Here is a 26,192-nt window from a genome sequence, read left to right on the forward strand (position 1 = left end):
AGATAGAGAGAGAGAGAGAGAGAGAGAGAGAGAGAGAGAGAGAGAGAGAGAGGAGAGAGAGAGAGAGAGAGAGAGAGAGAGAGAGAGAGAGAGAGGAGAGAGAGAGAGAGAGAGAGAGAGAGAGAGAGAGAGAGAGAGAGAGAGAGAGAGAGAGAGAGAGAGAAAGAGAGAGAAAAGAGAGAGAAAGAGAGAGAAAGAGAGAGAAAGAGAGAGAAAGAGAGAGAGAGATTTCTGAATATAGTATATAGAAAGGCTATTATTCAAACTCCGTGAAATCAAAGACATCAGGACTGGTTTATTTTTTCACTATAATGAGGCAGATTAATGGTGGATTTAATGAACGTTTCAAAATATGAAATAATGGCCCTCTGGCTAGCAAATTGGAAGCAAACAAAAATAAACTGAGAAATAGGATTATAGCAGGGGGGATTTCAATCACATAGATTACTAAATAGGGAGCATTATGACTACATTAAAAGCACCAGTCTTATACAAAGAAGAATTGGTTAAATATTTGAAAATTGGAGAAAGCTCATTATCACCAAGCTTGAGGTGAGATGGTGTCATTGGCAAAGATTCAGGAAATGCCTTATTTATCTATCACGATCACTATCCCATTCCCGCACTTCCTTCCATGTGACCTATTCTCTCTCGCATCTTCTACCACCCTGCTACACCAAGATGTAGATACACTTGTGTAGTACAGTTGTGCACTGCCGAGGTGAGGTCTGCTATATGATCTCTTACACTTCCTTATCTCTGTGACTCCCTCTCCCCTGACTCAGTCTGAAGAAGGGCCTCGACCCAAAATGTCACACATTCCCTCTCTCCTAGATGCTGCCTGACCTGCCGAGTTACTCCAGCATTTTGTGCTACCTTCGAATTGAATGTATGGCAGCCAATTAAATTTCCAATCAGCACGTCTTGTGGGGGGAAACGTGAACATCATGGGGAAGCACGTGCAGTCACAGGGAGAACATTCAAACTCTGCACAGGCTGCAACAGCAGTCAGGATTGAACTGGGGTCAGAGACTGCATGCCATCAGCACCACTGCTGGCATAACAAGAGGAGTTGAGTACAGGAGCAAAGAGGTCCTTCTGCAGTTGTACAGGGCCCTAGTGAGACCGCACCTGGAGTGCTGTGTGCAGTTTTGGTCTCCAAATTTGAGGAAGGATATTCTTGCTATTGAAGGCGTGCAGCGTAGGTTTACTAGGTTAATTCCCGGAATGGCGGGACTGTCATATGTTGAAAGACTGGAGCGACTAGGCTTGTATACACTGGAATTTAGAAGGATCAGAGGAGATCTTATCGAAACGTATAAGATTATTAAGGGGTTGGACACATTAGAGGCAGGAAACATGTTCCCAATGTTGGGGGAGTCCAGAACAAGGGGCCACAGTATAACAATAAGGGGTAGCCCATTTAGAACTGAGATGAGAAAAAACATTTTCAGTCAGAGAGTTGTGAATCTGTGGAATTCTCTGCCTCCGAAGGCAGTGGAGGCCAATTCTCTGAATGCATTCAAGAGAGAGCTAGATAGAGCTCTTAAGGATAGCGGAGTCAGGGGGTATGGGGAGAAGGCAGGAACGGGGTACTGATTGAGAATGATCAGCCATGATCACATCGAAGGGCCGAATGGCCTCCTCCTGCACCTATTGTCTATTGTCTATTGGCTACCTATATTATTCCAGATGAAAACTGAATCTAAACTCTGAGAATAAAATACCTTTCACAAAGAGAAGCTAAATGTTAGTAACCTTTAAAACAGAAATTCTCTGTAGGTCTGGAATTGGTTGAAGGATCACCTCAAGGGATTTTAGGTTGACCATATCAAATCAATCAACTGGTGCACTGGTTGTGAAATTCATGGCATATAAACAATAATATGCTTCTTTCGAAAAATAAGGCATTTCTCAAAACAAAATAAATCACGCCAAAAATAATGAAAATAGTCAAGTTTTAAAAGTCCACAAAAAAAGACAAGGAAACCTTTTTGCTCTCATTGCCAGATTGTTCTATCATTGCTGTTGCAACCAACAATCCAACACACCAAGGAGGTGAGGAATGGGTGACATTTCATAGAGTCATAGAATGATACAGTGTGGAAACAGGCCCTTCGGCCCAACTCGCCCACACCGGCCAACAATGTCCCAGCTACCCTAGTCCCACTTGCCTGCGCTTGGTCCATAACCCTCCAAACCTGTCCTATTCATGTACCTGTCCAACTGTTTCTTAAACGATGGGATAGTTCCAGCCTCAACTACCTCCTCTGGCAGCTCGTTCCATACACCCACCATCCTCTGTGTGAAAACATTACCCCTTGGATTCCTATTAAATCTTTTCCCCTTCACTTTGAACCTTTGTCCTCTGGTCCTCGATTCCCCTACTCTGGGTAAAAGTCTCTGTGCATCTATCCGATCTATTCCTCTCATGATTTTGTATACTTCGGGTCGAGAACCTTCTGAAGATGTCAGACTATATCAGACTATAATCAGAATCCTCTCCCAAACATTGCTAAAATCCAGGCAGCCCCCCGGTGAAGCAGTGAGGACACATTATTACGCAGTGCTGGGAAAGGCTATTAAAATAATTATTTTTTTGTATTAACTGCCTGCCTTATTTTATATCAAATGTTCAAATACTGGGTAATGGAGATAGGGAAGAACAGCCATGAAAGATCACAATAGTGCCCGCCAGCAGTGAGGGTTGATGTGATGTCAAACTGAATAGATGGAGGGCTTTCTTGGTGTCATTTTTAACCTTCCAGCTACACTTTAACTCGTTCATCTGTAGGCTTCAAGTCAAGGGATTCTCCATTAAGACTTGGTTAGTTCAAAAAAAGCAATGCAAAGAGTATTGCCTTTAGAAAAAATATTCCATTGCGCAATTTCTTTAGGAAGAATAAGTAGGAGAAAAAAATAATCACGGAACCATTGAGAGAAATGAAACAACTTAAATGTGCCTTTACCACTTCTGGTACTTTTCTTGTTTTCATGTCTTTGACCTGACAATGATTTTATTCTAATGGTAAGGTGGTGAAGAATGACACTATCTCTGATATATAGTGCTGTTTGTTCATTCACTCATGGACAATCCATACAGTGCTCTCGGCAATGCAACCCACATTATAATAACATTTCAGAAATCTCAGAAATTATGCGCTTATAGTTTCTCATCATAAATGTTCCAAACTGGAAACTTCAGGATGGAACTGCACGATAGCATCCAGCACAGAAAGTTCATTGTAACCACAAAGACTTCAGAAGCAAACAGAGGTTCTTACCTGTCACTGTATGCAGTAGCAGTAGCAGTTGCTGGCTGCGCATACCTATAGGCTGCATATCCACCCTGAGAACAATCAAGAAGATATCTCAGAACACTGCAACATGTGCACACCACACACCAAAGTAATGAAGGGAAAACTGCATTTGTTTCATACGTTACGAATGTTAAAATAACATTTGATGGGTGTACCATTCATTATTAGCAGTGCAGATTTTGCTTTAATTTTTTTTAAATAACAATTGCATGAACGATTTTTTGTGACAATTTATATATCTGACTGTATAATTATCAAAGAATTATGTCTGATAATTTGAGAGCCGCTGAAATCTGCAGGTAGTTTATCGTCTTTGATGTACAACTAATTTAGCTAAAAGCCTTGTACTGACTTCGCTCGGGGCCTCACTGGCAAATGACACTCCCCAACACCCACTGCCCATCAAACTTATGTCCCATTAAACCCTCAGTAACTTGGGAATCTGCTGACCCTGCATATTATGCACCATTATAAAACCAACAGAGTCTGGATTGCATTTTTGCCCTCAGTAACTGGCTGTTAATTTCAGTTCCACATATGGTGAAAGGATAGACAGATCCATCCATCTTAAGGTTAGATCATCTCAGCAGAAGGCAGAGACTGAAAGGGAAAACAAATATCAAGAGCTGCCAATCCTAATGCCATAGGGATAAACGAAAAATGAAAAGGACTAGTTATAAATTTCCATTCTTCAGGCACAACACCCCCCTTCCTGCCCTCATTTCTCTTCAGGACTTTGCAGCATAGTTGAAGGGTTGCAGCATCCCTCCCAACCCCCCACCAAATGTCAGCCTTTCATGAACTGAGCCAAGAAGCATTAAACTGGCCAAGTGCAATTGCCTTCACTGCCATTCCACCCAATATTAATCGTGCATAAATTGCTTTTATAATCAGAACTCCTGGGGGTGGGTGAAATGCAGTCTGTTGAACAGGAAATGTCTAACAGATGTGCAAAACTAGAGCAGATTTTGAACCCGGCCTGGAATTTTACTTTAGCAGCACTGCCAAAAAGATGTGTTGTATAATTGCCATCTGTGATCCAAGTGTAGATCATATTAAAACAAATGCAGTTTTAAAACATTAGATTAAATATGGAGTTACAAATGAATCTTTATTTTCTAAACAGTCAAGCTGTGGTATCTGTCAATCAGGATAAATTGGAGCATGCGAATGTTCGTATCTACAGCACTAGCAATCACCAACCAAATGATCCACAGACTAACTCTGGCCGTCCCAGCATTCTCCAGTGGACGGCCCTCAGCCCTATTTGCTAAGGCAAGCCGAGTGAAGGAAACAGCCTGGATTACTAGAGCGTGCAGCCACAATTCTCAGTATTATATATATATATATAATGTATGTATGAAAATATAATAAACATTCACGATCACCATTCATTCATTGCAGCCTCTCCCGCATACCTAAGAGGTTAACGTTCACGTCAAGCAAACCACATTAAGAGTTCTTGCTGCAGTTAGAGGTGGGAGCTGAGATACTAACCAAATTCTACAGCATATTTGTCAGGCATCTATGGAAAATAAATTACTTCTGGTAATTGCCCATGGGAATTAACTTTATTTTTAAGTGTCATTACTGACCAACAAAAGGATTTAGTAAAAATCTTGAATACATCTACATTTATCTCCTTACTGACATAGTTATGTTCCACTCTAAAAAATATTTTACTTTTAACAATGAATTTCATGAACTCGAGGTTCAATTGAAAGTGTAGCCCAGATTAGATATGGAGGCGGAGAGGAGGTAGAATTGATGCATTCGTTGAATAAATTTTGCAACTTTGGTAAAAAGATTAGATAATAGATAATTGCATCTCATTCAAGGGGGTAGGAAAATTCAGGAGCGGGCATTTTATGGCTCAGTAAGTAAATACGACAAAAACACCAGCCCTAACTTCATTTTCCAATCAAAGTTGTGTGAAAGGACATCATGTTGGGAGGGTGGGACTGGGACAGAGGAGACAAATTGCTGGAATGACCCTCCACAAGGGAAATGCTGGTTCTGTGTTCTAAACAGTTGGAAGGGTATGTGGAGAGAAGCAGGATCTGGCGCAGTTAGGGAGTATGCCGCATGTGAATAGCCTCCCGATATTCACTGCCTAGATTCACATGTAAATTTCCCCGGTGCGGGACGAATAAAGGAATATATTAAGTAGTAAAGCCATTTGGGCCAGCTGCTGAAAACATATTAAAACCACAATTCAGCAGAGATCTGTAATTCTGAAGAAAGAATGGGTATAAAAGGTGGTGACACGGTGGTGCTGAAACTGGCAGAGCTGTTGCCTCACAGCTCCAACAATCTAGTTTAATCCTGACCTCAAGTACTGACTATGTGGCACATTCTCCGTGACCACCAGCTGCTGCAGTTTCCTCCCACCAGTGGGCCGGTAGATTTATTTGCCACTCTAAATTATCCCAAATGTGAAGTAGAGGGGTAGAATCTAGGGGTTAGTTGATGAGAATGTAGGAAGAATAAAATGGGATTAATATAAATGCGTGGTTCATGGTTGGCATGGACTCTGCGCGCTGAAGGGCCCGTTTCTGTGCAGAATGACTTGGACTCCAAAAACACACCCTTCAGTGCCATGCACAGAAAAGCACAGGCGATAGGATTAATGGGATGTACTGTTTCAGGTATTCACTTTCAAAACCAATAAGGCAGAATTAATGGATGTTTTCTGATAAAAATATATCGCAGCACTATTCTGTCTGCATTATCAGAGCCATTGTTCTACATCAATAAATCAAAACCAGTTTTTATTAGATTAGATTCCGTGTTTTACCAGAGATTTTGGTGATCACATTGTAATTGTATCTCCATGGAAACTGAACCTCAGAGGCCTTGAACATTTCTTGTACAGACTGCATGTGAAAAGTGATCAGAAGGCAACAATTCTACTTGAAGTGCATTTAAATATTTATGAACAAAAAATTCCTAAATATCTGAAGTTAGGCACTCAATTGAGACTTTGCGCAAATGCAGTGAAACGTGAATTAATGGGAAAGTATGGTGGTGTTTATGCCACGTTGTATTTGAGTGAATAAGAGTGACTTGGTTCATTGGAATTCAATGCTTGGATCCCATTAGGTTTTATCTGCACTCTCTTGCATGATTAATGTACTGCAGGCTGGTTTCACGTTTCCAAATGATATTGCTTCCACTCTTTTCAAAGGAGAATTTTTATTACCTCATTCATCTCCCTTATTACAGACACGTGTCCTCAAAGATTTCTTCCAAGCCCCAGTGTAAACAAGGCTATAATAATTACCTACTTTCAGTGACTGGATGAAACTGACTGGTATTACAACCTTTCAGTAGTTCAATGAAATGGGGTTTTTGGGTAGCAAAAAATATTTAAACACCCATTCATATATGCAACAGGCTAGCTGCAAGGGATGGAAAAAGTTAGGAATTAGTGTTACTCTGGGTCTCTCTTACAGTCCCTATTGCAATGTTCCAAGAAGTCTGGAAAAAAACAATTTCCTGTTAATTTTTTTTCCATGGAATGGGATATGGGGGGGATTTGCTTCCAATAAGGTAATAAATAAAATCTGCTAAGTGATCCACTCAAGTGCCACATTGGAAAACTGTTCTCTCACCTTGAATATCCAGGTTCCACCCAAACAGGAGGTGAAACTGATTATGTGTAGGAAAGAACTGCAGATGTTGGTTTAAATCGAAGGTAGACACAAAATGCTGGAGTAACTCAGTGGGACAGGCAGCATCTCTGGAGAGAAGGAATGGGTGACTTTTCGGGTCGAGACCCTTCTTCAGACTGATCAGACTGAACAAAGCCTTTGTCCGGCATTAACCTTTAATCGGACTGAAAGAATGATAGGCTCTCCTTCAGCACTTTTAATAATTCAAAATTAAATGCATTGTGTCAGCATCGACACAACCCATGTTATAAACCTACCAATTATATTAATTAGCAGGGGGGATTTTTGTTCATGTTTGTGTTAAGCACTTGCTGAAATCAGAGCACTCTGCTAGAATGTTTTATTTCCATATGGTGCCTGCTCCCATCCCTAACTGCAGTCTATGCTGTTAGTAGGATTTTCACTGCAATCCACAATCTGTGCGATTGGTCTCTTCACACATTTCTATCATACCTGCGGTAACTTACTGCTATACACTGGTTCCTGATACACTATTCTATAATAAAACACAGGGAAGAACATTGGCGACGAGGCTGGAAAAAAAAACAACGGCAAAGAGAGAGATATCCTCCTTGGATAAAGCCATTCTATTATTGGAGGATGCTTTACACTGATCTTTAAACCTTTAACACTTGACCTTTAAATAAGAGATCGTCACAGGCTGCACAACTACATACATTGAAAAGGCTGAACACTTGTTAAATTTACTCTCAGAGCACCTGTCACAACATTTCTTTCGCCAACTTCAGCTGCTATTTATAGATCAAAAGGTGAGGGATTTGATTTCAAAGGCAAATGTACACTCGACAGACTAATGTTTTCCCAATAAATTTCAGCATAATTAAAAGTAGAAATGAAAAAGAGCAGAAGAGTTGGTGAGCAATACTGTAAGTCTTACCAACTTTATCAAGGGTTTCCTTATAACCTACATGCAGTATCAGAACCAGTGCAGCAAAGGTCAAGTTTACTCAATACAAAAGTAATGATGTAAATACGATATTCCAATTGAAACTCTGATTCTTTTAGTGTGTAATGCTCAAAGGATTCAGAACATTGTACACTAACTATTAGCAAAGGAGCACAACTTTTCAGTTGACGAAGCTTAAGCAGGGTACAAAACAGGAGGAGATGGTTTTAAGTTTAAGTAACTGGATCAAGGACAAGACAACTATGAAATTAACACCTCCCAGATATGGAAAAACACACAGCTGGAAGAAGTATTAGCATACTTATTTAAAGAATGGCTTCATCAACAGAAGGGAGACAGTGTAAAATAATATTTATACTTACATAAAGATCGGCACCATAAAATCCATCCTGGTAAACCACACTGCAGAGATGCACACAGAAACACTCTCATTACTGCAATTCCAACATGCAGGGGCTAATACAGGTAAGATTTGTCACAAGAACTACACTGGTATAGCAAATCCTCACGAGAAATCTTCAAAAGCTTTGAAGTTAGGCATTTTCTTTCTTTCAAAATATGTTTGGGATACTTTTTAAGCTATATTTTCCCATTAAATCTTTTTAGTGAGAACCATCACGCTGCCATTTTGGGGCTGCTATTTTTAAGTATATGATGATTGCAGTCAAGAGGCCTGGGCCACAGGTTACAGAACACAACCTGGTACTACCAAAACTCAACAGCTAAGTGAGTTACCTAATTGGCATCAAGCAGCACGTGAATAAGAAGGATTTGAAATTTTGAGGAAGATTCAACTAATTTAGTTTCTGATTTTCTTGATGGGTTCTTTCCATTCTTATTTGTAGGTCACACGGGAATTAGTTGTAGTGTTTAATAGAGGTCCACAAACATAATCAAAAAGCTAATAGAATCTTGGGCTTTTTTCTTTCAAGCCTGGAAAAGCCAACGAGGAAGCAATGCTTTGATTATGTGGAACAAAGGTCAGTTTTCATACAGCGTACCATGTTCAACTTTAGGTATTCAATCTCGGAAAGGATATATTAGAAAGGGTGCACTTCAGGTTTACCAGAATGGTACTGAGAGTTTATGCGTTAAAGGTTGTGGTTGGATATTGGGTCAAAGGGAATTTAAAAAATTTAGATAAATTTGTTAGCATGAAAAATTTGTTAAGAATACTAAAGGATATGGAATTAAGGCAGATAGGCCAGAGTCAAAGTAAAAATCTGGTGTTGAACAGCAAAAAAAGCCTGAGAGACTGCAAGCCTATTATTGTTCCTGTATAAACATAGGGACCAGGATGCTTTACCTCTACTTCAATGGAGGCTTATCCTAACAAGGGATGAAAAGCCCACATATTTATGGCAGAAGAAGGCTGGCATTATAGAACTGAATGATATTTGACTGAATGATATTTTACTCTACAGTAAAATTCCTCACTCTCGCAGTATCCTGCTTAATGATGGACTCAACATTTCAGAAGTGCATATTAGTTTCAGTAAATTAATTACAATTTCAGAACAATTGTGAATGTAATTTGAGTCAGGAGTTCTTAAAGTCACTTATGGTGAGGGCTTTTAAAAAAAAATTAAGCATTGTAATATACAATGCACATTATTTGGAAACAGGCACTTCATTGATTGAAGAGTCTCCAGCCCAACAGTCAGCACCTCACAATTAAAACAATATCCAATATTCCTGAGCTCTTTTACTTGAGACAAACCTTCCTTCTCAGCCATCAGTGACAATGTTAGCCAACATAAATTATCCACATGCCTTAAGCAGTCTTAAAAATCTACATTTGTTAAAACATGCTTGTGTTAAAGATTCCTTTCAGAAGTGTGGTTGAAGACATTTGGTAAACACAAAAAATTAGAAACATTCTTCTGTAGTAGGTCAAGGATCTTTGCTGCCAACTTCTAAAACAAATATTCTCGCTCTCCATCTGCCCTTTTCTCCATTTCTTGACATTTACTGATAGGGAGGCAAATCACCTGCTCAAGGTAACTTGAAGTAATGGGTGACGCACTGTTTTACTATGCAACAACCATTTATTCCACTCAGCATGCTTGAGCCTTTGAAACCATGCAGGGCAAGAGACATACTAATGTGGCAATATTTAGGGTAAACTAATTGTTCTAACAACAGAAGCCCACTGAATGGAAAGTATTGACCACAGCACAAAACATTGGAGAACCAGTGGTATAACAGGCTTCATAAACAGAGAAGATAGGGATAAAATTCCAAGCACTTAAGCTTGTGTCGTGGCAGAAGATTCCCCATGTGCGGCACACAGTGGAAAGAGGTCAAAAAACGCCTGACGTCAGCTCAATCAGCAATAATTGTACAAAATCTCAAAGAAAGTTTCATTGATAAGCTCAACATTTGGCATAGTTAATTTGCCAAGTAATGACTTTTATAGTGAAGGTGTGGTAGCAATTGCATATTTGAGGGAGGAAACAACATCTTTTTCATTTTATAAAAGTACATAAATGTGGTGTTCAATTCAGCCAAAAAAATGAAATGTAGGACGAAGGTTGGCAAAGAGAATATGAAAACAGGAACAAAAAATAGTCACATAAGTTTCCTTTTTGCTGAAGGGGTGAAATTGGAGTTGCAATAATTTTGATTCAGGATGCATTCTTTATTCAGTTAAGAATACCAAACTATTATACTGGACTTGATTATAACCATTTTTATACCTAAAGTACATTGTTCAATTATACAATATATCCACTTAATTACTTGAGCAAAGGGCATACCAATGTATCACAAGCAACCATAATAGTTCGATTTATAAAGTTAGCTGAAGATGTAGCATATAGTGTAACCCAATTAAATTGTTCCCTACTCAATAGACTGTCAGGTACAGAAAGAACATTTTGTGTAGCAGGCAAGTAAGGCAAGCATGTGGTACAGTGGAATGCTCTCCAAATCATGAATTTTGCAGAGCATCCAAGATGTTCCATATAAGAACCGAAAACTTAGAGTGAAACAATGAGCAGATTTTTTCGCTTTCCACTGTGAGCAGGAATGAGCGGAAAAGGGTCAATTAGAGGTCATGCTATGTTCTAGCCAGAGCAATACAATTTGATGTGACATAGGTACAATATAAGGAATTCAAAGAAAATGGGAGAGTAAGTATGTTAGATATAGTGAAAGTTATCCCATTGGAATCTACATGCAAAGATTTCTAATTCAATTCCAAATTCATCTGCTTACCCTCCGTAGGTTGGGATGGCAGTGGGAGGCGCTGCCGCACGGAATGCGCTGTAGATTGCACGGCCTCGTCCTCTCAGGGCCCCTCTCAGCGCAGCTGCAGTAGTGGCTGCTTGATATGGGAAACCAGGAACTGAAGATGTGCAGAATGAAGGAGAGAGACATAGATCACTGTCACAAACATTTGTTCAAAATAACAAACAAAACAAGCTAAGGATCATCAACTGTGGCTTTGATACATCAATCAAAACTCATTTAAACAATTAAAATGCTGTAAAAGCATCAGTAGCATAGAAGAAATGGAAGGCAGCAATTTGGCTCTTTAAGTCTGTTTTGCCATTCAATACAATGGAGGTGGATCTTCCATGTCTTTTGTTTTGAGAAATCTCTCTCTCTCTCTCTGGCTTTTAAAGAATAAGAATGAAATGAAGCAAGTGTAATGTCACTGACCATGATCCTGAGCTATTGGACGAGACTGTAAAAGATTCACAATGCCAGACTGCATAAATGTTGAGGACAGTATTAAGAAAAAGCAGGTACAGAAAAAGTTCATTATCAAAGGCTGTTTCTACCCCTCCCCCTCCCCCACGTCCACCCCTCAGAGGCATTCAATGAAAAAAAAGCTGCCAGCATGTGCAATAATTAAGGACTCACAACAAACATAAAAAATAACCTTGAGGAGCTTATGAATCAGACAATATAGATGGGGCATGTCCGAATACAGATCTTCAATGGAAAGTTTGCTAGTCTTAACCAGCTGAAGGGAGATCGCTCATATTTTACTCATGGATATTTTTCTCTGGCTCTTAGCTTCTAAAAGTGATTAACTAGCCAGTTCGAAACAAGGGGAGAGACTGGATACAGGTTGGGGTGGTGTCATGTCGATACGACCCCATGGCCAAGCGGAATGGACGAGATGGTCCACTTTTGAACGTTTAGAATACTAGTTCAATTTGCCGTGTTATAGTAATATTGTGCTAATGTGGTAGGAATCTATAAAAAATGTACAAATAGTTTTACTCTACACAGCATCCACACCATAGCACAATTATACACAAAATTAAAGCACATTATCAAGCCTCTCCAAAACAAAATAATCTGGCCAGGATTGGAGGGACATGGGCTAAACGCAAGCAGGTGGGACTGGCGTACCTGTGACATGTTGGCCGGTGTGGGCAAGTTGGACCAAAGGGCCTGTTTCCCCACTGTATGACTCTATGACTATTTCCAAGTGATTTTCAATCCCAAACCATTAACTACCTCTTGGTGGAGCTTGCACTGAATTGAGGGGTGTGGGGATGAACATACAGTGTAGAATTGGAAGGAATAGTAGGATTCACAAGACAAACTAAATTGGATGCGCCACACTACAATAACCAGTATTTTATTAAGAGATATATGGAGACACATTAGGACATCAGAAGCCAGCAACTTTCTTCGTAAATGGCACTTAAATATGGTGACTGTGCATTTGTAGGTTGTGCAGAAGAATTTCACTGTGCTACGCATATATGACAATAAAGAAACCACTGAATCATTCATTTGTTATGTTACAATGTAAATTATTTAAATAGAATTGGTCTTACCATTGTGTGTTGGACTGAGTGCTGTCGAGGCAACAGGATGTAGGTGAAAGGGTAAAGATGATAGTGATGCTGGACCTAATGTAGAAAAATGTCAAAAACAGCATTAACATTTATTTTCTTTGGCAGCAAAAATGCATTATATATATAATGCATATTTCATGATGATATTTTGTATGTTGAATCAATGTTCTTATCTAAGAATTCACTGTTTTATATATCCTTCCTTAGACAAAGATAGATCATTCAATAATTCAGATGATCGATTTTCTAATTCTACCAGAAATTTTAATTTTCTTTATCCTTCACTTCCTCCGTTTAAAAGATTAACAGTATATATTAAAATATTTCCTTTTTGTGGCAGAGGGCAACAATTTCTACGGACGCAAAAAAAAATAAAAAATTCTTGGAGCAAAATAGAGTCAAAGAGAAGGAAAATAATAAAACAGTAGACACAAAAAGCTGGAATAACTCAGACAGGATCTCTGGAGAGAAATAAAAATGTTCTTTTGATATCAGTAGCAAACAATTTTTTCCTAGATCAATCCTATTTATGTTGAAGGGCTACCAGACACTCAGTTACAGATTCTAGTATGAATGTAAATCATGCAGGCCAGCAGGTTCCAGCCTGGGTTCAGTGTGCTGATCTCAGCACCCTAACCTAGAGGACAGACTGTCAAAGATCCACTTCCAAAAAAATTAAACCACATTACTACATAGTAAGAAACAACCCCTCAAAAACAGAAACTAAATTATTTATTTATTTTCAATGTTTTCAATTTCAAATTCAGAAAATGTTTCAGATTGATTCACTGGAATAATTTGATTGACAAATACAGAAACTGCAAAATAGAAATGTTGGAAGGAAATATGGAACCCTGGTTGAGATTGCTTTTCGTTAAACTGTTACAATATGTGACTGAAAGCTGATGAAACACTTTACCTGCATAAAATTCAGGACTGTAGACAGCACCAACCACAGGACTCAGTTTCCAGCCTGAAAATCAAATGCAAATACCATTAAATGGTGGCAAAAATCAAGCCTTGGTTTGAACAAACACAACAAACACAGTATCCAAAAAAATGGTCTCAGGAAACAAATGAGAATACCAAAATTCTGACAGAGACAAAAGGAACAGAGACATCAGGAACCTCCCTCATCCTTCAAATTAAGATGAGTCCTGGCCCAAAACGCTGCCTGTCCATTCCCTCAGAAATGCTACCTGACCTGCTGAATTACTTCAGCACTTTGTGTGCTTTGCTCGAGATTCTGACAGATGTTGGTCCTCCACGTTACAACATTGCAACAAATTAATCTATTTTATATTCGTTTCCTAATAGGTCAGCAACTTTATTCAAACCGGATGAAAAATGTTACGCACAATATCTGTGGTACACACAAGTGCTCTTAGCTCTTGTTGAGTTAAATGAACCAGAGACAACCAATCCCGAAACAGTGAGTGAACACAGCACCAAATACAGGAGCCGTCTACGAACATTTATCATCAGTGTTCACGCAAGCTGTTTGGTCACATTCTGGTGAGCAACTGATACTACTTTTAAAGCCACCACAAACAACAGGTACAACAGAGTGTGCATGAGACTTATGCAATCAATAGCAAGTCCACCAATGCTGTGTTAGAGCTTAGGTCAGAAAATAGCATGGGGTCAAGGAAAGAGCGTTCATATCGCGGCCCTGTTTCCACCAATCTTTCCACCGCTACGCACAAGAAGCGCAAGGCGACATTGTACGCAGATGCCGAGAAGTGGGTTCAACTTTGGCTGAACAATTTCTAATCTTGTGATGTGGACTTGATAAGAAGAAAGTAGTATGTAAACCATCTTTCACTACCGTATGGCAATATGCTAAGAATGTAGACATTATAGACCAGACAACCTTTGAGTCAGGATCCTTCTTCAGCCTGAAGACTAGCGATTATAGATCAACTTTTTGTTCTTAAGTGTGAGTTTGTTATTCTTCCATGCCAGATTTATTGATTAGACAATAATTTATTAATTAATATATACACTTTTCCAGTGGGCATGAATGCAAGTCAAGAAAGCAGAAAAACAGATGTCAGGCAGACGAGTCCTGTTTCACTCCACTTTTCATCTCAAAACAATCAGAAATTAAATCATCAAACTGTGGTGTTAGGGATGTTGTCATGAAAGGAATGAATGAGACCGAGAAGCTTTAGGGGACAGCCAGCTTTTTTGGGGTTTGGGAGTTTTCTCCTGTACAAGGTGTCAAATGCATTGTTGAGATCCACAAAAGCAAAATACAATGGTGTTTGTAGCTCCTTGCACTAAGAGGTGATGTAAATAGACAACCATATCTCTTGGATATGGATCTTCCTAAAATTGCGGTGAACCAATTGTGTAGATGACTGGCAATGAGATACTGATGAGCTGCACTGCAGGTTGCTGCAGCCTCTCCCACCACATTATCCTGTGGGACAGAGCCATGTCTCTCATACAGATGGTGACAGCAATGGTGAAATGGCAACAGATGTGATTTTCTGTACTTGAGAAATGTGGCTGTAATTCCACTTTACAAGCATTGATTTCCTAGATAGAACGAAATAAACAGGTTTCCCCAATTCAAGTACTAAAAGTTGTGAACTGAACATATCCAAAACATATAACAGCGGAAGAGCATCAAGCATTAGCTAATTCTAAATGCTTCCAAAGTCAAGATATAAGTTCACACTTTCCTCTCGAGAGCAATACAAAATGGCGGCACTGCCCTAGCAGCTGCCGCTCACCTGCGGTCCATTTGTCTTTGTGTTTTTGTTGGTTTTTTTTGGTCTTAATTGTAGTTGTGATGTGGTGTTTTTGTGTTTGTGTACTATGTGTGTATGTGGGGGGGAGGGGGAAACTGTAACATTGTAAATATGTGTCCCTTCAGAACGGAGACCCGACCTTTGTTTTCTGGGCCGTGTCTCCGTTCCTGCTGCGGCCTACCATCGGCCCAACTCCTGGAGCTGTCGGCCTCCAGGGCTCTGGTTCGCAGAGCCCGCGGATCGGACTTACCACCACCGGAGCCGGCCGTCTTCGGAGGCTGCGGGTGCGGCTGCGACTCGCCTTAGGCTCGGGCCGCGTGGATGCCGACATCGGGAGCTCCGGCAGCGGCAGCGTGTTCGCCCGCCCCGAATCGCGGGGCTTGGGGCGCGGACATTTCACCGTCCGGCGCGGCCTAAGATGGCCGCGGGATATTTCTCTGCTGGGCGGGGGCTTCAATGTCGGGAGCCACGACCGCCCCGACGTGCAACAACAGCGGCAGCGACAGCGACAGCGTGTTCGCCCGCCCCGGATCGGACTTATCATCGGCGGAGCCGGCCGTCTTCGAAGGCTGCGGGAGTGGCTGCGACGCGACGCGCCTTGGGCTTGGCCCGCTGTGGACCGTCCGGTGCGGCCTGCAACCACAACAACCTGGCTGCGGGCGAGGACAGCGGGAGAAGGGAAAGACATTGTGGCCTTCCATCACAGTGAGGAGAGGACTGGAGGAGACTCACTGTGATGGATGTTTCTTTGATGGATGTTTCTTTTTTGTGTGTGTTTTTGGGGTTGGGTGGTTTGAGTGCCTGTTTGATGTTTTTATTGTTGGACTGTGTTTTTGGGGGTTTTAGGGTGTGTGATTTGAATGCCTATTTAATGCTTCTATTGTTGGACTGTGTTTTGGGGGGTTTTTGGGGTTGGGTAATTTGGGTGCCTGTTTAGTGCTTTTATTGTTGGACTGTGGGTGATTGAATTAACATTTTGTTCAAGATGGCCGCGCCGTTGTGTTTGGCTGCCTGCCACTGTATGTTTCTTTTTTTCCTAGTCAGATGTGCAGCACTTTGGTCAACGTGGGTTGTTTTTAAATGTGCTATACAAATAAATTGACTTGACTTGACTTGACTTTCATTCCCCTTCTAAGCAAACTTAAGCAATTTATCAGGTGAACCTTCACATTATAACCTCTATCTCAAGTACATCCTTCCCTAGGTAGAGATCTATAAAGTATGGACATTATTCCAAATGGGGTCTATACAGTTGTAGCAAGGTGATGTTTCTATGCTTGCACTCAAATTAACTAGGAAAAAGACCAATATTTGTCTGCCTTCCAAATTGCTTGCATGTATGTATCTGTTTTCTGCAATTCACATACACTTGCATCTCTCGCCATTCAAAATTTGTTCCATCTTTCCATTCTTTCTACCAAGGTGAATTAACACATATTTTCCGTCTGCCACCTATTTGTCCATTATCCCTCAAAAGACCAAACTCCATACTATATTTTTGTACTAAAGAGGACAATTTGACAGTTTGCTATCTTATTTCACAGGCACAAGACACAGTTACCTAGTTTTGTATCTTCAGCAAACTTCCATGTTTTACATTTGTTCCCCTCATCCAAATCATTGAATTGGATTGTGAACACCTGGAGCCCCAGCACCAGTCACTGAGGCATCCAATCACTTGTCTTGATTTTCCTATCATGAATCTAATCCTATTGTAAGCATTTCTCTTTAAACAAGTATTGTTATCACTTCTTAGCGATAGATTCCAGCATTTCCTCCATACATAGACCTCAGCTAACTTGGTCTATGGTCCTCTTTTTTATTCTTCTATCTCCTTTCTGAAGGAGCTTGATTACATTTGCAACCTCCAAACTATGGAAACCATTTTGAAACATCTGGAATTTTGGAAGATGATTTTGGTTAATCATGGTTAAATTCATTTATTATCTCCATAGCCATTTCAAAACCCAAGAATGCAAATCACCCCATAATGGAGATGTATCACCTCTCTGTCCCATTAATTTCTCTTATGCTAACTCTTTTTACTGAGCTAATTTGAGTTCTTCATTAACACTAGACTGCTAGGTCATCACAATTGGTGGGGGAGGGTTTCCTATAACTTTCATGAAGGCAGGTGATCTCCAGATACTCCGGTTTCCTCCCACACCCCAAAGACATGAGGTTTGTCGGTTAATTGGCTTTGATAAAATTGTAAAATAGTGTGCAGGATAGTGTTAAGTGTCGGCGCAGACTCTGTGGGCCGAAGGGCCTGTTTCTGCGCTGTATCTCTAACATATAGTAAAGTAAACTTGCAGTTGTTGACTCTCTCTACCTCCTGCCTGTCTATGAAAAAAGGTTTGTGGACCCTTGGACTTCCGCTTCTAAACGCAACAGTCAGTTCCTTGGTCTTAGTAACATTGAGAGCAAGGCACCATACAATCAGACGATCGATTTTCCTCCTCAACTGACTCATCATTACCCGTAATTCATTCAACAATGGTGGGTATCATTGGTGAATTTAACGATAATTAGAACTATAGACTAAGCAAATAGCCTTGTGTCCCTCTGCTGATATTTACAAGGCGGAAATGTAATGCCTTTTGTCTAATACTATCTAATATCCTCCCTCGATTCCACCTTATGTTTGCTGCCAGTCTTTTCTGATGCTTTATCATGTTCAAGTTCATTTCCTCGAACTTCCTATAATCAGACGAGTTTTCGTTTGTGTTAATACTGGCCTCTATCACATGCTCTTTCTTTCCTGCTCTATTTCACAGTAGACAGTTAACTTTGGTTGTGGCATATTACTAGAACCTATTCTAAAGGATAATATAAAGCATCACTTGGACAGGCGTACATTAATAATGGATGTTAACAAATTATTAATAAGTTCATACTCAATGTTTGAGGAACAATTGGATTTTTTGTCATAACAAAAGGGTTGATGAAGGTTTGATGTGGTCTATATGGATTTGAGCAAGGCTTTTGAACAGGTCCTGCATTACAGGCAGGTGAAAATAGTAAAAATCTGGAGGATTGGAGGGAAGATAGCAAATTGGATCCTAAATTGGATCATTGGCAAGGGACAGGGTATGCTTGATGGTGTTTTTGTTACTAGAAGGCAAATCCAGTGGGTTCCACAGGATCTTGTACTCAAATCTTGAATTATGTAAAACATATGATTTAGACATAATTTTAGGAGCATTATCCCGGGGGGAGGGGGGGGGGGAGGAGAGGGTGCTGCACCAATGCAGGAGAGGTTTGAGCCCAACGGGTCCACTTGGTCTAGTGATTTCTGTAAGTCTGTCCCTGATTCAACTCGTATATTAAAATTAACTCCATGATGATGTCCGATTTCTACTGCAGAAGATCCACATGCACGGTGGAGGTGAGTGCCTAATGCTTTGCATCCACAAGAGTCTCAATTAGTGCACTTGCCATGTTGTTCAGACAGTAACAAAACTCTTTTTGGTATTTTCCCTAATGTAAAGCAAGGTTCTCTGGTTCTATACAACTTGGTTAAATGAATTTAGTTCGGTATCGAATGACAATAAAGGTATTCTGTATTCTGGTTACTTAAATATTTCTGGTCTAACCTGGTAATGCACCAGTATAATCAATGCCATGATAAGAATTTTTTTTACAACCCCTTCTTTCAATTCAAGCTATTCTTATCTTTCCTCAGTTCCCTTCACCCGTGGGATCATTCGTATTACTTTGCACTCTCTGTCACATGCAACTGCTTTTTTAACATAGTAACTAGAATTTAGCTAGGTGTCAAACCAGGGTATCACCACTACACAGCAAAACCGTCATGAAGCTTTAGTTTGCCAAATACTGCTGTGTTAAATTGCTGCATCACAAATAACGATCGGAAGCTTTGCTCAGAATAATTTATATTCAAGGCAAACATTCAGATTTCTAATTGCCATGAGGTTTTTTTTGACACATCTGTCCACTGCTTGCATGGCTTCCCTCTTTTCTCCTAACCTGCTGGATGAAAGAATGTTCCTTCCTTAGCCCAAGCTTAGAACTTATATTTTTCTTTTTCCCTCTAACCTCCTTATCTTCTGCTCCCTTCTATTAACCCGCTGACCATTCAGTATTCCTTTCAAGTTCCCATGTTCATTGGTATTGTTAATGGCCTTTTTGTCTCCGACTTGTCTGCACCCAAGATGAGGCTTTCAATTCAAAAAGCATCATCTCCGATGTCCTCTTTCTATGGTAAACGTGATTTCCCCCCTTTTGTCATAAATGAATCCCTCACCCATGTCTCCTCTGTGTTCTGTAGCTCTACTCTTGCTCCCCCTCCCATCAAAAGCAACAAAAAAGTGTTCCCTGGTCCTTATCTTTCACCCCACCAGCCTCCGTATCCAACACATCATCCACCGACATTTTCGGCACCTCCAATGTGATCCCACCACCCATCTGATCTTCCCATCTCCACTCTTTCTGCCTTCTGCAGAGACTGCTCTCTCCCCAATTCCTTGGTTCACTCATCCTTCCCACCCAAACCACCCCCACTCTGGGTACTTTCCCCAACAACCGCAGGAGTTGCAACACCTGTCCCTGTATCTCCTCCTTCGCATCCATTCAGGGACTCTGACAGCCCTTCCAGTAAGACAGTGGTTCACGTGCACCTCATCTACTGCATCTTGTGTTCCCGATAAGGCATCAGCGAGACCAAGCGTAGACTCAGCAACCACTTTGCCAAACACTTATGCGTGGTCCGCCAAAGCCTGCAGGAACTACCGATTATAACTCCCTTCCAATACCGTTCTTGGCCTCCTCTATTGCCAGAATGAGGCCACATGCAAACTGGAGGAACAGCACTTCATATTCCACTTGGGTAGCTTACAATCGATCACTATGAACAGTGAATTCTCCAATTTTAGGTACCCTCTACAAAACAGCCCCATCCCCTTTCTCCCCCATAAACACCACTCCCTCTTTCTTTTGCCTCCCCCCTCCCCTGAGCTCTGGCTGACCTTGCACCTATCTCTCCCCTCACCTCTCCACCAACATTCCTAGACAATTCGCTCCTGGTGTGTGTTCATCTCTGGTGCTTGTCCAACCATCAAACAACCCCCCCCCCCCCCCCCATGCCTGTATTCACCTAATACCTACCCTGCTCTGTCCAGCCCCTCCATTCTTCCTATGACTTACCATGCTTTGCCCTCCCTACCCCTGCAATCAGTCTAAAGATGCTGTCTGACCCACTGATTTACTCCAGCATTTTGTGTCTTTCATCTATTTATCTTTCACCTGTCTATCAAAGCACCCTTTGATTCCTCGGTCTTTGCAAATTACTGTCCCATCTGCACTCTCACTTCCCTATACAAAATACCTGAATGTATTCCAGCCTACCTGGAACACTGTCTAAACTGAGAAAGAGGATGGTAGGTGACAGATGGAAGCAGATAAGGGAGTGATGTGGAGCAGATGGAAGCAGGCAATGGAGGGAAAAGAAAGGTGAAAGGTGAACCAAGGGAGAAGAAAACCAAATAAATAGATATGCCAGTGATTGATGGATGGAACCAGGTGTTGCAGGGTGATGCCTGGCTGATGGTTGGGGTAGGTGGTAAAGAATAAGATGGAAGAGACCCTGAATGGACTGGTGGGGGAGTTATCCAAAATTAGAAAATGATTTCTTCATTGTCACATTACTTGTTAAATGTCTTGAAATGGATGAACAGAAATCGATGAAGCGTTGAGAATCATTTTCAGATCTCTCTGCAAACTCCCAGCCATCAACCCCACTTCTCTCTTACATATATCAGGAACTGAACCATTTTTCTTCCATTTGGATCCCAAATATGATATGAGATGACTACTTATCAGTGCCATCAAATAGATAGTTTGGGCAGCTTGAAATACTGCTTGGTTCTAACTCTCCTTTAGCTTATTTGCCACTGAAAACATCATTCATCTCTTTGCTACCTTCCTGATCAACTCTGCATTTTATTGATTTATACAAGCTCCCAATTAAGCAGACTTGATTTTTAAATTTACAAAGTTTCTAATTTCTCCAAATCTCAAATTTTCATCCATCTAAAACACCCTCCAAGATACTTTCACTCTTTCGGGTTTTAAGTTCCTATTTACGCTCTTCATTTTTGGCTTCCATACAAGTCCCTAACCTCTGGAATTCCTCCATAAACCCTTTCATCTCTTTTTCTTCCTTTATCACTTTCGGTCATCTCCTCTAACATCTGCAATGTGACTCAGCGTCATCTTTACCTGATAATGTTCCCGTTATGTGCCTTAAGGTATTCTGCTACTTCAAAGTGCAATATATTTTTTCCTCGCTAAAAACACTGCATTAAACATAGAAACATAGAAAATAGGTGCAGGAGTAGGCCATTCGGCCCTTCGAGCCTGCACCGCCATTCAATATGATCATGGCTGATCATCCAGCTCAGTAGCCTGTACCTGCCTTCTCTCCATACCCCCTGATCCCTTTAGCAAAAAGGGCCACATCTAACTCCCTCTTAAATATAGCCAATGAACTGGCCTCAACTACCTTCTGTGGCAGAGAATTCCACAGACTCACCACTCTCTGTGTGAAGAAATGTTTTCTCATCTCGGTCCTAAAAGACTTCCCCCTTATCCTTAAGCTGTGACCCCTGGTTCTGGACTCCCCCAACATCGGGAACAATCTTCCCGCATCTAGCCTCTCCAACTCCTTAAGAATTTTATATGTTTCTATAAGATCCCCCCCCAGTCTTCTAAATTCCAGCGAGTACAAGCCCAGTCTATCCAGTCTTTCCTCATATGAAAGTCCCGCCATCCCAGGGATCAATCTGGTGAACCTTCTCTGTACTCCCTCTAAGGCAAGAACGTCTTTCCTCAGGTTAGGAGACCAAAACTGCACACAATACTCCAGGTTCAATAATTCAGTAACAAAACTAAGCTTTTGCAGCACAGTTTCACAAACATTTGGCCAGAAGGTGAACACGATTATAGAGAAAAGGTTCTCGGAGATGTAGCAGCTTCTCAACACTTTGTCTAAATGGCATTTCTTCACAGTTGACCTTCAAATGAAATAACATTAATTGCACTGTAGGCGTATTACAAGCAGACCCAACCTTGTGAGAAGCAGCCTCCATTAGAAAAGGTCAATCAATCAATGCCTGTACTTTTTGTACTGGAAATCTCTCAGTTCAGAATCCAACTTTCTCTAATATCTTGGTCTACACTATCCTGGCAGTCAATTCTAAATATCCACCTTAGTTAATTCACAGACATGCTCAAGCACCACTGGGAGAGATTATGAACAGGGTCCATCACCAATTTTCTAATTCCTAGGCTACAGTTACAGGGGCTATACATTTCCATTGGTTCATCACTTTGCGACAAATAACTATTTACTCATTAATGCGGGGCTGGCCTAATCTGTGGAATGCAGTATATACAAAAGAGAGAATACAAGCATTAAGGTCAAACCTCAAGGAGGTTCTCAATCAAGCTTAATTGTTCAAGAATTGCTTTTGAAAAATGATAGCAGTTATGCAGAACTGTTTTGCTTCCACGAAGGTTTGAAACAATATGTCACAACCTGTACAAAAAATGTTGCTAAATTTGTATACGCGTAATCCTTGAAATACCTACCATTTGCATAAGGGCTCACCATCTTCTTATTAGTCATCACACGAGCTGTGGCATTGTTTACCTGAGGTTCACAGATCGACACAGAACCAGCACGTTAAACAAGGAAAAGGTCATTGAGTTTAAAATACAGAACATGCAAAGACTAGCACAATCATGAACAATTTACTCATAATTATTATGGTCATAGCATTATCTGAATTAGAAAGAAAATTTACAATTTACTTTTTAACTCCAATATACATATTAGCATTTATTAATAAAATTCAAAATGTTTTTAAATATTTTCAACAAGGACACTCAAATGTAAACCATTATTTCTCAGGCAAGCTCCTTTCCAATTTTGTTCACATTGAAAAACGGAAATGACATGAGCTTAGCATTGCAAATAAAACCTTGAACAATTTGTTTGCTTGGAGTTTCTTTGGGGGATAGGACACATCAACTGCAATGTATGGACTTGCTTGATTGTGATGCATTTTATGAGGCCAAATAAATGGTTGTAAATAATAGGCAAGTTATTCTGTTAGATTTGTAAAAACTGATTCTTTTGGCTTCAGTTCAGATGACCATCAAGGAGGATATGCTCTTTTCAGGAGGTGAGTATAAGGCTGGACAGAAATTTATGCCAAGTCATTTGAACTGCTCAATAGAAAGGGCGGACACTATACAATAGTGTTTGAAAATGTTATAAAACTTTGAGGATAATGAAATATCAGGAAAATATAGACATTTTTGAGAAATTAACAAATGTACAGCAATTGAATTTTTTTGAGGATAAGGGAGACAATATACTATCTTTAATATAATTTAAAAGCAATGTGTTGGTGATGGGGTAGGGCTGGTGTACTGGACCTTGTAATCTTCAGGATGTACATCTTTCAAGATGACAGGAAAAGTTAAGACTTAAAAATAGCCTTTACAAAACTTGACTGCAGATATTAAAGAGGGAAACTGGGGACAAAAAAAAGTTCTTCTAAACCAGTTTTTGTAAAACATTGATTGGAGCTCAAGTGGAGAATTGTGTTCAAGTCTGGGCCACCATATTTTAAACTGGATGCTAAGCCCTTGTAGAAAGGACAGAGGTGATTGGGTTGAGGAATGAGATGATGCACCTTAAGCACATGAAGAGACTGCAGGGGCTGAGGCAAAACTCACAAAGGATATGAATAGAGAGTTAATAGTGGTGTTGAAATAATGAAAATGTTGAAAAAAGTCTAGCAAGAAGCACAAGATGCATTTGAATTTTTTTTGGAAAAAAGAGACAGGAATTTTTGCTTTGACATATGTTGCAATATGTTGTGACCTGGTATGCAATGCATAATAGGGTGCATGGGTTTAATAACTTTTTTAATGGAATTCAATGTATATTTGGAAAGGAAAAAAACTTGGAGAGGCCTAACAGGGTTGAACTATTAGATGTTTATCACAGTGCTAGGCAAGTGCGATAGACCAATTGGACCTACTCCTGTAAGGTTAAATGAGGTCCACCCTTCCAAGCTTCAGTTTAACCGAAAGGGATTTGCGAGTGTTTTTGAAGAGCCTCTGAGGAACTCATTTTATTTAAGCCCCAAGAAATTTACCTCTCAATATTCACTACAGAACAGGGGTGCAGATTCCTTCAAGCCTTCTTGCAACACATGTGTACAATGCCTTCAAAGTGACACAAAGACAGCAATCAGACCACATAAAATCCTTCATTGCTGATGATGATCTTGATTCTCACTGATGAGTTCAATGCATTAGCTATTAGTACTTCCGTGAAAGAGTAACAAGTTAAACAAGTATTAGTTGAAAGGTGAATTTACTCTGGCGGGTTCCAGATCTATCGCTGGCTTGACTCTATCTGTATTTGATTACTTTCAGTTATGCAAAGGAACTGAATACTTATTCATTGCAAATGAGTTTCAGCAACATTAGAAGTAGAATTATATCTTACAGGGTGTTCTGTTTAGCTATGAAATTAGACTAATTTTAAAAAAAAAGTTTGTCTTTCAATAAACTAGCAAGCAAGAAAGTGGGAAACTAACATTTATCAATGTAAAAATGTTTTAAATTTCCTAGGTCTTTCCTAGTTATATGGAGAGCATACAAAACTGCATGATAGAACATGAATCTGTTTAGCCCTCTGTGTCCATGCAAGCTGAAAAGGAATGCCCTTCCCTAAATGTCTTTCCACAATTGATCTGCAGCCAAGTGCTAGATGAACATATCCAAATACTTTTTAACGGTGCTGAAAGTCTCTGTCACCCTTATCACCCAAGTCTCTGTCACCCTGTTTCACCCTTATAGACTAGATGCTAGTTTCATATCAACCAGTGTAAATCTATGTACCAGCTTATAACTTTTCTGCTAAGGGAAAGGTCCTTCTTACACAGGCTCTTCATAATGTTCTACTCCTCAAGTCAAGTCGCCACGCAGCTTCAAAGAAAAATATCTAGTCCATATAACTTTTCTTCATAGCTTATATTTTTCAGTCTAGGCAACATCCTTAAATCTTCCCAGTACTCTCCACATTGCAACTACATTGTTTTTGCATACTATGGGCTAACTCATGTATTATAGTTTAACTTGAAATGTCAGCCCAAACATTTTCTTTTTAATTTAACATTGAATAGGGTTCCAGCATTGTCAATATATAGCTACTTTTAGTCTGTCTGGATTAATAAAACAAATCCTCCATGCATTTTAAACCACATCAATCTGTACTGCTATCTTTAAGGATCGGTGTATATACGTCCCTAGGTTCCCCTGTTCTTCACACTTCTCAGTCTTTGTTCACTGCACCTCACTGTGTAAAATTCAATTTGCAATTTTTCTGACCAACCAGGCCATCTGTAACTTCAAGGAGTTTAATCTTTCCTCTTCCCAAATGGGCAAGTTTTGGAACATCTGCAGACTTTTGTCATGCGCCCTACAATTATGTCTAACTCCAAAAAGTAAGAGATTGTCTACTGAGCCATATATAACTCCACAAGAAACAGTTCTTCCTGTCCCAAAGACAATACTCCTTTGCTTCTTGCCACTGGGTGGGTTTATGGATCAATCTTGCTATTCCCTCTTGCAACCCATGGGCTTTT

General features: G+C 40.2%; 1 protein-coding gene across 7 annotated transcripts in view; it reads right to left on the reverse strand.

Moving 5' to 3' along the window:
* LOC144611422 (RNA binding protein fox-1 homolog 2-like) overlaps window positions 1–26,192 on the reverse strand; it is a 200,853-nt gene that overhangs the window by 9,531 nt on the left and 165,130 nt on the right. For all 7 annotated transcript variants that reach the window (XM_078430493.1, XM_078430498.1, XM_078430497.1 and 4 more), the window contains 6 exons: window positions 23,116–23,176; window positions 13,665–13,718; window positions 12,725–12,799; window positions 11,142–11,271; window positions 8,285–8,324; window positions 3,285–3,349 (listed from right to left, as the gene is read on the reverse strand). In XM_078430493.1, coding sequence (XP_078286619.1) covers window positions 3,285–3,349; window positions 8,285–8,324; window positions 11,142–11,271; window positions 12,725–12,799; window positions 13,665–13,718; window positions 23,116–23,176 — 425 coding nt within the window. The remainder of the gene's footprint in view (window positions 1–3,284; window positions 3,350–8,284; window positions 8,325–11,141; window positions 11,272–12,724; window positions 12,800–13,664; window positions 13,719–23,115; window positions 23,177–26,192) is intronic.

This window comes from Rhinoraja longicauda, chromosome 40, assembly GCF_053455715.1.
Source record: "Rhinoraja longicauda isolate Sanriku21f chromosome 40, sRhiLon1.1, whole genome shotgun sequence".
Taxonomy (NCBI): domain Eukaryota; kingdom Metazoa; phylum Chordata; class Chondrichthyes; order Rajiformes; family Arhynchobatidae; genus Rhinoraja; species Rhinoraja longicauda.